Source organism: Canis lupus, chromosome 32, assembly GCF_003254725.2.
Source record: "Canis lupus dingo isolate Sandy chromosome 32, ASM325472v2, whole genome shotgun sequence".
NCBI classification, from domain to species: Eukaryota; Metazoa; Chordata; class Mammalia; order Carnivora; family Canidae; genus Canis; species Canis lupus.
The window spans coordinates 13,627,644-13,641,662 of record NC_064274.1 but is presented as its reverse complement, the minus strand read 5'-3'; the positions used below and the strand labels follow the sequence as shown (position 1 = coordinate 13,641,662).

The following is a 14,019-nucleotide window of genomic DNA, read 5'->3' as shown; positions in this document are numbered from 1 at the left end:
AGGAATTTTTCCTTTTAACATTTTAAAGGAAAAAAAGAAACAATTCAGATAGATATTGTTCCAAAGTGATTATATAGTAGTCCATCTTACCAGGGTATGAAGAATACAAAATTCTTTTCTTGATGATTCAGGGATATAATGTTACTTTTTTAAAATGCAATGAAGTAATAGATTGCAATACAGTAACGCCTTATGACTTACTGAAACAGATGGAGATGTCTGTTCCTACATTAAATGAACCCATACTGTTACGTTTTATGCCTGTCTACTTTGGAAGCTCTTTGCATTTCCTCTTGCTTTTTGGCTAATAGTTCTTATTTTTCACCACATTCAGCATGTTTGGTTGAAGCAACACTTTTTCTCCTCTTTTAAGACACTACTATAATTTTTGGTGGCTTTGGAAAATATGTAACTGAATATACTAAAATTGTATGTAAAATTAGAAGCAGTCTAATTAAAATTAGCAGAAGTCTAGAAAGACAATGAAAAGAACCTGTCATTTAACATTAAGATCTGTATTAATATTGGCTTTGTGAACTTCAGTAAGTTTTTAACCACCAAAAATATTTGCTTCTTTCACTGTACTTGGGATATATTAACACCTATTTCAGAGTGTTATTGTGATAATTTGATGAGATAACATATTGGAAATCCCTTGTAAACTCTAAAGCTGAATACAAATGTATGACAGGGTTACTATCATCATTATCAGAACAAGATTGCCATCTTATGGACACCAAGCAGATAACAGGTCCTCTAACCTCTAAAGCAGAACTGAAAAGAATAGCACCAGCAGTTTTCATATTAAAAAAAAAAAACCATTAAAAATACATAAATGGTATTCTTGCTTCCTACCAGTTCTCTAAATTAATCTTTAAAATCTTTCTAAATTACATGAATAAAAACAAAAGTAATAAGAAAATGTGAAAAAAAATTTTTTTTAAATAATAAAAAATAAAAAATAAAAAATAAATAATTTAAAAAAAAAGAAAATGTGAAAAAAAAAAAGAATAGCACTAGCAGATGAAACTCATGCATGAAAGGACGGCTAATGTCAAAATTGCATCCTCACTACAGTATCACCCCAAAAGTGTATTTCGAGAAAAAATTTCACACCTTCATTATAATTTCTCTTTCTAAAAACTAAACATCATTGAGAGCTTTGTATGAAAAGAGTAGGTAGGCATCAAGTCACAACAGTATAATTAACCTTAGTTCTCTCACTAACTAGGTCTGTAAACTTGGATCAAAAACAATCCTCTTCTGGGTCTCTATTCCTTCATCTATGAAGTGAAAATAGTAATATGTTCTAGAGAATTGTTGTTATGATTGAAAGTGATGATCCAAAGAGTTTAGAAATTATAGCTTAAAATACCAGAGCAAAACAAGAAACAGCCAAGTGTCTATACCAATGCTTGATACAACACTGCTACTTCAGTAACTGCATATAAGTTAATTTCAGCTTCTTTCATGGAGTAAAAGGCAAATCTATACAAGTGATACCTATAACTAGAAAAGTTAATAAAGAAAGTCAGTTTGTTTGGTTTTTTTATAAGATGGGGGCAGAGTAGGAGGACTCAAGACTCATCTAGTCCCAGGACCACAATTAGATAACTATGAAATCATCCTAAATACCCCAGAAATCAATCTGAAGACTGAAAGAACAAATTCCACAACTAAAGAGAGAAAAGAGGCCATAGGGAAGAAGGTAGGAAGCATGGAGATGTGGTTTAGGTGAGAAACAGATTGTGGGTGCTGCAGAGAGGAGGGAGCTGTGGCCATATAGAAGGGTGAGATAAGAAGCAACACACAGGGTGTAGGCACAAGGAGAATATTTCCCAAAAGCCATTGGTTTGGAAAAAGAGAGGGGCTAAATTTCTTGAGTTCTTGCAAACAGCAAGACTTAAAGCCTGGAGTTTTAAAGGTCAGCAGGCTTGGCTGGAAGAGAGCCTCAGGGGGAACTGCCCTGCTTCTGGAGAGAAGGTAGGCAAAAAACCCAGGGCAGACAGTGAAGAATACCTGGAACACACAGGTGGGAGATTATTCACTCTTCGCAGTGGGTGTCCATGAGAAGCAGCATTCACAGAGATGCCTCTTTGGGAACAAAGGAGCTGGCCAGCACTATTTTCCTCCCCCAACCTTCACAGGCTAAACACAGAACCACCTGAGGGAAGCAGTGCAGCACCAGCACTGGCTGCCTAACTTGCTTATACCAAGCCTCAGCTCCCTGTAGTCCCAAGGGATGGCCCTTCTCAGTCAAACTTGCCTCAGTCCCAGCATGGTGGGTTTCTTCTCCAGAAGAGCAGCACAAACCCCTGCCCACACCATCACCCTGACTGGAGAGTTCTACAAGACCTCAGTTCTGGTGGAATTCGTATCAGGTCTCATTTCACGAGCACACCTAGTTAAAACTCATCACATTCAGGCCAGGGACCAAGCATGGCCCATGGTAGGCAAGGAGAGCCTCTAAAGACAGCCTCTGGAGAACAGAGGAGCCAAAACACAACAGCAGAAGGCTGGCAGCACGCACTTGAGATAGTCCCTGAAACACCAACCACTGGGCACTACATGACCTCTTCTTCACAAGGCCATTTTTTTCAGGAGCAGGAGACATAACTGGCTTTTATAATATAGAAATAAGGCTGAGAAAAAAAATAAAAAAAAAAAAAAGAAGGCTGACACTTAGACAAAATGTCAAGATGGAGGAATCTGTCCTCAGTGAAAGAACAAGATAAGCCCATGGCCAGAGATGTAAGAAAAACAAATATAAGTAGAATGCCTGATGGAAATTTTAAAGCAACAATTATGATACTCACTAGGAACATCTGGGTGGCTCAGCGGTTGAGCGTCTGCCTCTGGCTCAGGACGTGATCCTAGTCCAAGTATTGAGTCCCACATTGGGTTGCCTGCAAGGAGCCTGCTTCTCCCTTTGCCTATGTCTCTGCCTCTCTCTATGTGTCTTATAAATAAATAAATAAATAAATAAATAAATAAATAAATAAATAAATAAATAAAATCTTTTAAAAGGGGAACACTCACTGGGCTTGAGAAAAGAAGACATCATAGAGACCCTTATCACAGAAATAAAAGAGTTAAAAAAGAATAAATCAGAGATGAATAATGCAATAAATGAGATTGGAAACAGGCTTGAGTTCAATGAACACAAGGCTAGAAGAAGCAGAGGAACAAATTAGTTACCAGACAAAATAATGGAAAACACTGAAGCTAAAGAAAAGAGAGAAAGAACTATGCAACATGAGAATAGACTTAGGGAATTCAGTGACTTAATCAAATATAATAACATTCATATTATAAGAAGTCCCAGAAGAAGAAGCAAGAGAAAAGATGCCAGAAAAATCATTTGGAGAAGTAATGGCTGAAAGCCTCCCTAATCTGGGGAAGGAAGCAGATATCCGCACCCTCCATCAAAATCAACAAAAGCAGGCCAACACCTGTTTTGTCCTCCATCAAAATATACAAAACCAGGACCAAGACACACTGTAATTTAATTTGCAAATTATAGTGATAAAGAAAAACCTTAAAAGCAACATAACAAAAGAAATCCTTAACTTACAAGGAAAAACCCACAAGGTTAGCTGGAGATTTCTCAACAGAAACTTGGCAAACAAGAAGGAAATGCCATGGTACATTCAAAGTGCTAAATGGGAAAAATTGACATCCAAGAATATCATGTCCAGAAAGGTTACCATTCAGAATAGAGGGACAGATAGTTTCCAGACAAAAATTAAAGGAGTTTATATGACCACTAAACCATCCCTGCCATAAGTATTAAAGGAGACTTTTTGAGTGCAAAAGAGAGACCAAAAGTGACAAAAACAAGAAAGGATCAGAGAAAATCTTCAGAAACAATAACAAGTAAGAAAAGGCAATAAGTATGCATCTATCAATTCTTACTTTGAATGTAAATGGACTAAATGCTCCAATCAAAAGATACCAGGGGTCAGAATGGATTAAAAAAAAAAAAAACACAAGACCACTCTATATACCATCTACAAGAGACTCGTTTCAGAACTAAGACCTCTACAGTTTGAAAGTGAGACGGTAGAGAAACATGAAGCAAACGGATGTCAAAAAAAAAAAAAAAAAAAAAAAAGCCAGAATGGCAACACTTATATTGGACAAACTAGACTTTTTGGTCTTATATTGTTTTTTATCCTGCTTTGGTACTAGGGTAATAATGGCCTCATAGAATGATTTTTAATACATTTCCTCTATTCCATTATTTGTATAGTTGTGATAATAGATTGTCATTATTTTTTAAATGTTTGGTAAAATTCACCAATAAAACCATACAGTCTTGGGCTTTTCTGTGCTGGGAGAATTTTAATTACTAATTCAACTTGCATTCTTGTTATTGGTCTGAGAAGATTTCCTGTTTCTTGAAATCAAGATACATGATTGAATCTTGGTAACTTGTGCATTTTTTGGAATTATCAGTTTGTTTGTTTTTTTATCTAAGTTACCAGATTTCTTATATATAATTGTTCATAGTAACCTGTTATCACACTATGTTTTTCTGTGGTATCTGTTGTACTGTATTCTTTTCCATCTATTATTTTGGTTTTTGAGTTTTCTTGCTTTCTTTTCTTAATTAATGTAATTAAAGCATTGCTATTTTTTTTTAAACTGGTCATAGCTTTCAGTGTTATGTTATTATTTATTCTGGTCTCTATTTTATTTATTTCTATTTTTTTGTAATTTCCTTTCTCTACTAAATTTCAGATAAGGAATTTCTTTTTTTTATTTTTTTTTCAGATAAGGAATTTCAGATAGAAAAATTGCTTTTTCTATTTCCTGTGGGGTAATGTTTATTTTAACTTTTGTTTCTTAATACAAGCACTTATAGCATAAATTTCACTCTAACATCTACTTTTGCTGCATCTCATAGGTTTTAGAATATTGTTTTCTTTTTTTGTTTTGATACATATTTTGATTTTTTTGTTTATTTGTCCCATTGCTTGTGCAGCAGTGCATTAATATTTACATGTTAAGTACTTAATATTTACATTATAGAAAAATGTGATATATCCATAAGATGAATATTAATAAGATCATAAAGAAAGAATGAAGTACTTCTATTTATGCTACAACATGAATAAGTCTTGAAAACATTATGCTCAGCAAAGGAAGCCCACTACAGAAGACCAATATAGTATGATTCTGTTGATATAAAATTCCAGAAGAGGAAAAACTTTACAGATTGAAAGTGGCTTTGTGATTGCCTCAGGTTGGCAGTGTGATGAACAAAGAGTTCCTGCTAATGGGTACAGCTTCTTTTTGGCATGACAAAAATGTTTTAACCTTATATTGTGATGATACAGACACAATCCTGCAAATATATTAATAACCACTGAGTTGTATAACTTAAATATGTGAATTATATGGTACATGACCTATATTCTCAATATTTTTTATTTCAAAAAAAAGTAGGAAGCTACAAAGGAAATGAAAAAAATATCTCAAATCAAATTAAATACTTTGGGGGAATGTTCAGAAAAAAGAGCCACTTTTTTTGTAAAAAAAAAAAAAAGCTTCTGTGTACTTGTGTTTTTAAAACTATATATTAATTATTAGCCAAAGAATCAAAATTATTAACACAGTCTTCAGAATTAGAAAAACATTGGGCCCAGATAAGACATCTACTGCCTGTAGTCTTTTATGATTCAAAGTTTCAAATTTCTCAAATGTGGAAGAATTATTTACCTCATTGAATTGGCACACAGACTCAATAAATGTTATTTATTATTCTTTTATTATTTTATTTAATGCTATAATTGTATAAGTTTGGAAATCCATGATAACCACAAAATTAATTCCATGTGTTGCAGTATTCTACGCTTAAAATTTGAAAAATACTTTACTTGAAAATGTGGTTGAGATCTTCCACTAATAGAGACTGGGAAAAAAAAAAATCACCCAAATCAGCAAGATTGGGTCCCTATTAATCCTCAGGACCATCATATTTTCATGTATATTGTAAAAAAATATTATTAGCTACAGTTATTAAAAATATTGTATGCCAGACATGATATAGACATTCTACTACACTTTAAGCTATTATTCTTCACAACAAACGTATGCGATAGATACATTTATTGCTCCTGTTTTCAGATGAAAAAAGGAAAACTAAGACTAAATAATTTGCTCAAGTTTACATAGGTTGTCGGTACCTGAGATTTGTCCTACTCCAGAGTCCAGATTTGTAGCTATTATACTTCCAAAATTAAGTGTCACACAGCTTTATACAATCACATTGAAGATAGCTTACACATATTTTTTCTGACCCAGACATATCAAAGCTTGTAAAAACTTATAGTTAATTTTTATAATTTTGCCTGTGTGAATGTTGTTGCAATTTGTACATTACCATTCATATTAACAAAGCCACTAGGGTTTCATCTCAGCTCTGCTGTGCTATTATCCATTAAAAATTAATAACAAAAATTACCTCCTTAATTAATAGGCACAGGAGGAGTTCCTAATTCACCGCAGAATTTTATATTGCTTGTTCATCAAACTCAAAATAATTTGCAACTACCTAATTAATTCCTAATTGATATCATTGAGCCATTTCTTCTCCATTTGCATCTGGACATATACCAAGAGATACTGCCCTAGGTGTTTTTATATGTCACATCCAAAATAACTAACAAAACAACATAAAATTTTTTCACTCAATCATCAAAATGACCACTGCATTATTTTTACCAGTGATAAATAAGGAAATTACATTTTCAATTGAGTAACTCATCTGCAAATTACAAAGGTCAAATTTAATACAAAGTAACAATCTGGTTTTCTCTCTAAACATTAATGATTTGGATTAATAAGTTTTAAAGTATTTAAAATGGGAAATTTATTATTTCTCTTAGAATTACTATTTTAAAAATGAATTTTAGAGACATGACTAATATCTGGGGAAAATGTTTCCATGCATTTAAATGCATTGGTTTTAACACAAAGAAATGTACCACCTGTTATAAGCAAAGTGCCTTAATTAATTTTTGAATAATTACTACTAACAAAATATCACTTATTTTTTTAAAGATTTATTTTAGAGAGAGAGAGCATGAGCAAGTGGAGAAGGAGCAGAGGAAGAGTGAGAGGGAAAGATGATCTTCAGCAGACTCCTGCTAAGTTTGAAGCTGAAGGGGGGGCTCAGTCTCAAGACCCTGAAATCATGACCTGAGCAGAAATCAAGAGTCCGATGCTTATCCAACTGAGCCCACCCAGGTCCCCCTAACAAAACATCACCTAAACTGATACACAGAATTTAGATTATAAAAAGTAAAATCATAAAGCATGTTTTAAAACAATATATAATCATGATGAAGCGTTAAGAAATTAAGGACTATACAAAATACCAATAGTTGGACAAACTCTATGACAAGGAATTTAAGATGTCAAGATAGTCAACTTGTCCTGGGCTCCTATTTTATTTTAGGCAACTGTGAAAGGCACTTTATACATAAATATGTCACCTATTTAGATAGGATGATATTCTGAGATAGTTTTATTATCATTTTACAAATGAAAAAAAAATTACATAAAAAAATTGGGTCACCTGCCCAAGGTCACTGTGGTAGAGCTGGAATGCTAACTTGGATATGTCTGTCTCCAAAGTGCCTATTCTCTTTTGTTATTAATTTGTCATTTCTTTACTTAGAATGGATTTTTAAGATGCAATTTCCTCTCCAAGAGTTATTGTGAGCATTAACTTGAGACAGCTTAGGAAAAAAGCATAGCTCATTACTGGCATTTAGTTTTCCTTTCCATCAACTTAGATATCCAGCTACAGCTTGCTAAAACTGATGCACCACCAACTCCTAGTAGCCAAGAAAAGAACTGGAACAATGGCATTTTAATGAATATATTCCAAACAGATAACACCAAAATGTGTTTTAATTTTATTTAATTATTTATGATGCTTCACTGTCAAATTAGTCACGTGCATATTTCCCAACATTATTTGAATACTACAGTCTAAATAGAAATGTGACTTGGAAAAAAAAAAAAAAGAAATGTGACTTGGTTCTACTTTACTGTGGAAAAGAACAGCTAAAGATTAAAAGTTCTGAAACCAAAACTCAAATCCTTCTTCTTTTTTTTTAACAAACACTACACACTGTCCAATATTTAACTGGCATTATGATAACAACTATTTGTAGATTTATCTTATTTAGTCACATAAGGGTAACAGTTTGCAAAACAGTTCATTTTGGAGGACTCGTCAGGAAGTAACATTGCTTAACATTAGACATTCTATTGGGCTTTATGGCAATTACCTTAAAGGAAGGTAAGGAAAATGATTGACAACATCTACTTCAAATATTTTCAATGTTAAAATTACCTGAGGAATGTTAATATATATAAGGAACTGAATTTTATTTTGGATTAAGCAAGATCCTCATAAAATTCCTAGCTTTTTCTATACCAATCCTATATTTAAAACATGATACATTCAATTATATAATGAAAATATTATCCATAAAACTAATTTAAGCATTAATTCAAGAAAAATATGATTAAAGACATCTGGAAGGCTTATCCATAGGATTTGGAAAGATAAAATTTTTGTGATACAAAGAATTTGCAAAGATAAAATTATATAATGCTAAGATCAAAGTAAATTATTCAGAATAGTTGCTTTTATTTTTTTTCTCCCCCAGACAAATCTCCTTTTGAGAACTCAGTTCATATGCCTTTCCCTCATTGAAATTATCCTTTCTTACAGTATTCATGATAATACTAATATCCACTTACTGCACTATAAAACAAATATTTCATTTGTACTATTATTTGTGCTACCTCTCTCTAGAAAGAGAATGTGTTAATTTAGGACTCCATAGGATAAATTTATATATTAAGAGGATTTGTGGAACTTTACTTAAATTGTCCACTGCACTGGTCAAAAACAAACTTTTTAAAACCTAACTGAAAACTTACAAATCGTTTTTAAATGAAAATACAGATAGCAAAGAATGAAAAAAAAATTAAATGATGTCCAAAAGAATTATGACCAAGATAATGAACTGCATCTTTACCAAGTTAGGTATAGTCATAAGCGCAAAATTTTCAACAAATGATGAAATACCTAGACATACATCCAAATGTGCAAGTATGTGTGCATTTCTATAACAAAGACCTTGAGCCACAGAATTCAAATTGTTTTTTTTCTGTTTTGTTTGCACTATTCTGATATTTTAATTGCCTGGTTGATATACTTTAGCTCATATTCCTTATACTGCAAGTAGCATATCAACTAACAATGATTCGTATCATATAAATATTAACTCTATCACTTCCTATGCATTCTATTTCCATTAGAATGTCTCTTTGCATGTTAAATCACTCAATATGAACACTGTTCAATGTACACATGTTGCAAAAAATGTGAGGAAATATATTTAAATTCATAGTTTCAAACTCTGTATAGCAAAATATATCTCCTAATTCTTTGATTTTCCTATAGAAAAAAACAAAAATGATTAAACTTTATTATTTATTGTTTTACTTTTAAATCCATTTTATTCCATTTATACATGGCTTAACATTTCTAGCTATGCTTTAAATAAAATCACATTAATATAGAGCAATTGAGGGATCCCTGGGTGGCGCAGCGGTTTGGCGCCTGCCTTTGGCCCAGGGCGCGATCCTGGAGATCCGGGATCGAATCCCACATCAGGCTCCCGGTGCATGGAGCCTGCTTCTCCCTCTGCCTGTGTCTCTGCCTCTCTCTCTCTCACTGTGTGCCTATCATGAATAAATAAAAAAAAAAAAAAAAAAAAAAAATAGAGCAATTGAGTATCTACTTTATGCAAATTAGCACAGTAAAAAGGACAGCAGAAATTCTACATTTCCTTTACATGGTTATTTTTCCAGTCTTTGCAAATTTAACCATTAATAATTATATCTTAAACTGAATAAAATTTATACATGTCACACATGACAATTACTAGAAATACTTGACTAAATATTTTCAAAGTAAAAATACTTCTCTTTTACAAAAATCACCTTGGCCATTGTATTAAAAGCCTTAGTATAAATTGCTATAAATCTTTGCCTTATAAGACTCTAGAACCAAAAAATGAAATGTTTTACCCTAACAAATTTTTTTAAACCCCCAATGATTTTTGATAATGTAAGTAATAGAATTTAATAATATCATTATTTTAGTTTTCAGACTTTTGAAAATCACTTTTATTTAAATCATCATTTTAAAATGATTAGCATTCATGAGCTTTTTATCAATACCAATTATTAATAATGAGCTTCTTATATTCTGAAAAGACCTTTAATTATGTTGCTTAATAAAAATATAAATTACATAAAACCTATTCAACCAAAAATTTTTCTTTTTGAGCTAATATGCATAAACACATAGTTGTGGCTTTTTTCAAACCCTATAATGTGTCAACCAAAGTGAAACAGGTTTTCAAAGACATTTTATTAAGTATCATTATACAAACCCTAAATCACTCTAAGGACTATTTCATTTATCAAAATTGTACTTCAAGTATGCAAAGTGATATCATTTACATCATGAAGAATTTGGTTAACTCAGTTGATTCAAAAAGTATTCCAGTTTTGGCTTCAAACCAATCTATATACTTCCTGAAGTAGACTCAGGAGATTAACAGTTTTTAGTATATCTTCTTTTCCTTTAGAATAAACTAATGAAGTACACAGCACCCGTTATTTTATAAAAAAAACTGAAGTTAATGTTTTAAAACATTTGTTTTTGTTCCCAGGCATATTTGAGCCAAGTCTTTATATTTTTAAGTCACTCTTTGCTTTTCATCATGATCGCCTACCAAACATTAACTGAGATTGCTACATTATTTATCATTCTTTTAATTAAAATTTGTTTTATTTTTATTGTGAAAATATTTTAAAAGGCAAAAAACAGAGAAAATATTACAATTAATGCATGAATCTTTCACCCCAAATACCTATTACCCAGCTTTGATAATTTCCAATGATTTTCCAATTTTGTTTCAACTATTCCCTCTTCCATACTTGCTGGTAAAGTAAACCTCATATATCTTATTGCTTCAACCACATGACTCTCTCTAAAGTATTCTTAAAAAAAATATTCAATACCCAACAAAATAAATAATTCTGCAATAATTTAGTCATTTCTCAAATTTCTGCTTGAACCAGAAATATATTTTTACAGTGTTCTAAGTTTTTCAATAAGTATGACAACAAAGATGTCACACTACATTTGCTTCTTTTAATCTACAACAGCCCTTCCCCCTTTTTATCATGCCATTTATTTGTTTAAGAAACCAAACCATTATCCTCTAAAATTCTTCACATTCTATATTTGGTTGCTGGATTCCCTCTCTGCTCAACCCAATATTTCCTATAAAATCAAAATCTAATCAAGATAATTGAACAGAAAAAATATAATTGAATAGATTTAAGTACTTGTGGGCAGAAGTGGTGGTGCTGTGTACTTCTCTAGGCATTGTATTAAGAGGGAAAAACGTCTAGTTGTTACAATTTTAGTGATGTTAGTGACCAGTGGATTTAGGTATTGTCATTCTAATCCAAAATTACAAAGTTCTCCATCAACAACATACCCTTACAACCACACCATGCATATACAGACATCTTCATTATCCTTTTAATGATTGCTTAGTATATATACCATTGCATATTTAATAAATATCCTATTGAAGAAGACTCCAGGTGTTTCCAATATTTTGTTATTATAAATATTTTGCAAAGAAGTTATTTGTGCACCTTATTTTGTATATTTCCAGTGTTTTATGATTAACCTTCTAGAAGTTGGATAGTTGAATATAAAAGTAAATGGATGTATAGTTTTGCTAAGTACTGACAAATTTACCTCCACAAGGATGTACATTCTACTATATCAAATTCTTCTAAGATAAATACACATGAACGACAAAATGGTATAAAGTATCTATCTGTATAAAAGTGAGAAAAATCTTCCATTTTTAAAAGACTATCTATCAAATCAACTGCATGAAGAATGCTTTAAGAAATGATTATCCTAAATTTGTTTTCAACCAGAAAAAATTTAACATAGCTTCTTTTGATATTAGCCTACAATACAAAGTAATAAAATATAAACATTGTAAAATGTAAAACATAAACATTGCCTTCTTTTGACAATTTGTAATGTGATATTATCTATAATATAAAAATGCTGCCTAAACAAAAAATCATTATAAAATATTAGAACTGGATATAACTTTAGAGATTATGTCTAATTCTTAAAAGTTAAAAATATGGACACTAAAATCCAACAGATTGATTCTCTCAAATATATGCTCTAAGACCAGGATTTTAAAGTTCCAGTTTAATATTTTTTTGAAAAACAGAGAAAGAGAGTGGCAAGGGGGAAGGCAGAGTGAGAAGAAGAGAATCTTAACCAGACTCGACATCCACAGTGGAGCCTGATGCAGGCCTTGACCAACAATCCTGAGATCATGACCAGAGCCAAAATCAAGAGTCAGACACTTAACCAACTGAGCCACCAGACACCCTAATATTGTTTCTAGTTTAATTTGAAAATGACTATACTAAAGGTGTTATAAGCAAAAGAAAAAACAAAAGGTAAGTAACAGCTTCTCTTTGTACCCAAATATCTAAATAAGAATAAACAATCCCTATAATCTACTTTAATAGGAGTAATTTTGGCATTTAAAGATATGACAGATTCATGCTTTAATATAATTAAGCTATTACAAATATAATGGGCTCCCTTCGTAATTCATTTAACAAGAATTTATTTATCTCATGCTATAACTATGTGTTTATGAGTTTGTATTTGTGGTTATTATTGGCAATTATTAATTTTGAGGACAACCTTATTGCATAAAATTAATCTATGTGTTTTCATTGAAGCAGCTAAGTTTTTGAGGAGTAAACCTTGATCTACAAAAACTCCATTCAGTTAATAAAATAAATGAAAAATAGGATTGTAATTGTTTTTTTTCTCCCTCAAAAGGAGAAAATATTAACTTTTCCATTAAGTATTAAATTCCAAATTCCTTTCTTGAAGTTTCTTTATAGTTTTTTTTCCTATTTTACAATTGTCTAGCAAATGGATTTATATTTCCATAATAGATTTTAAGATCACCAGAATCATATTTCAAAGGTACCTAGCATGTTATACACAAACTGGAGATGGAAAAGACTAAATGTATCCTATACAATATGAAGTTTACCAATGAAAGCTTAGTGACCAGGATCAGAGTTTTATGACCTGGCGCATTTATTTAACACATACCCGAAGGATGAAGATTCTGTTCCTCTAAAAATTCTAGATCAAGCATTAGATCGTCTTCATCCAGTTCACAAGATCCCAAATTATTCAAAACATCCTGAAGAAAAAGTAAAATCAATAGTTAGAGGTGAGTAACCACTGAGAAATTGAGGAAATATCCACATACAGAGACCATGAAGCAAAAAAAGAACTCAAAATTATAAATGAAAAGTTTTAGCTGAATCACTTGACTCTCCCATGGGCTTTAACATTATCTACCCAATAAAAAATTCCAAGAATTATTATAAAAATCTTAACTCTTAAACGGCTAAAAAGGATACAAAGTTTTTTTTTTTTCAAATGTACAGAAGTCTGTGAACTAAAACTTCATATTTTTTTTTTATATTTACCTTTCAGACCTGGACAACATTCTTCTGATACATTTATAGAATTCCCAAATAAATTTTGTATACAGTGCCAACTGTGAGATATTCATTTAGACCATACTTGAAAGTGAAAATCCAGTTACCATTTCCCAATCGATTGCTTAATATTAGGAAGGATGAACAGAAGAAATAAATATCAATTAGATTAAAAATTAATTATTGACTTTCATAATGCTATACACATCAGAGGTAGATTACATTCTTCTCTTCCCTTCCCTTCTCTTCCTTTCTTTCACAGAGCAAATAGGAAAATAAACCAGAAGGATATATTGAGAAGTCTTAAGGAGAAACAATAATATGCAGAGGTAG

The 14,019-nt window shown here is 31.6% G+C and overlaps 1 protein-coding gene across 5 annotated transcripts in view; it reads right to left on the bottom strand.

The window, feature by feature from the left end:
* CCSER1 (coiled-coil serine rich protein 1) overlaps positions 1–14,019 on the bottom strand; it is a 1,365,561-nt gene that overhangs the window by 1,093,329 nt on the left and 258,213 nt on the right. For all 5 annotated transcript variants that reach the window (XM_049104802.1, XM_049104801.1, XM_049104804.1 and 2 more), the window contains one exon: positions 13,289–13,382. In XM_049104802.1, the coding sequence (XP_048960759.1) occupies positions 13,289–13,382 (94 nt within the window). The remainder of the gene's footprint in view (positions 1–13,288; positions 13,383–14,019) is intronic.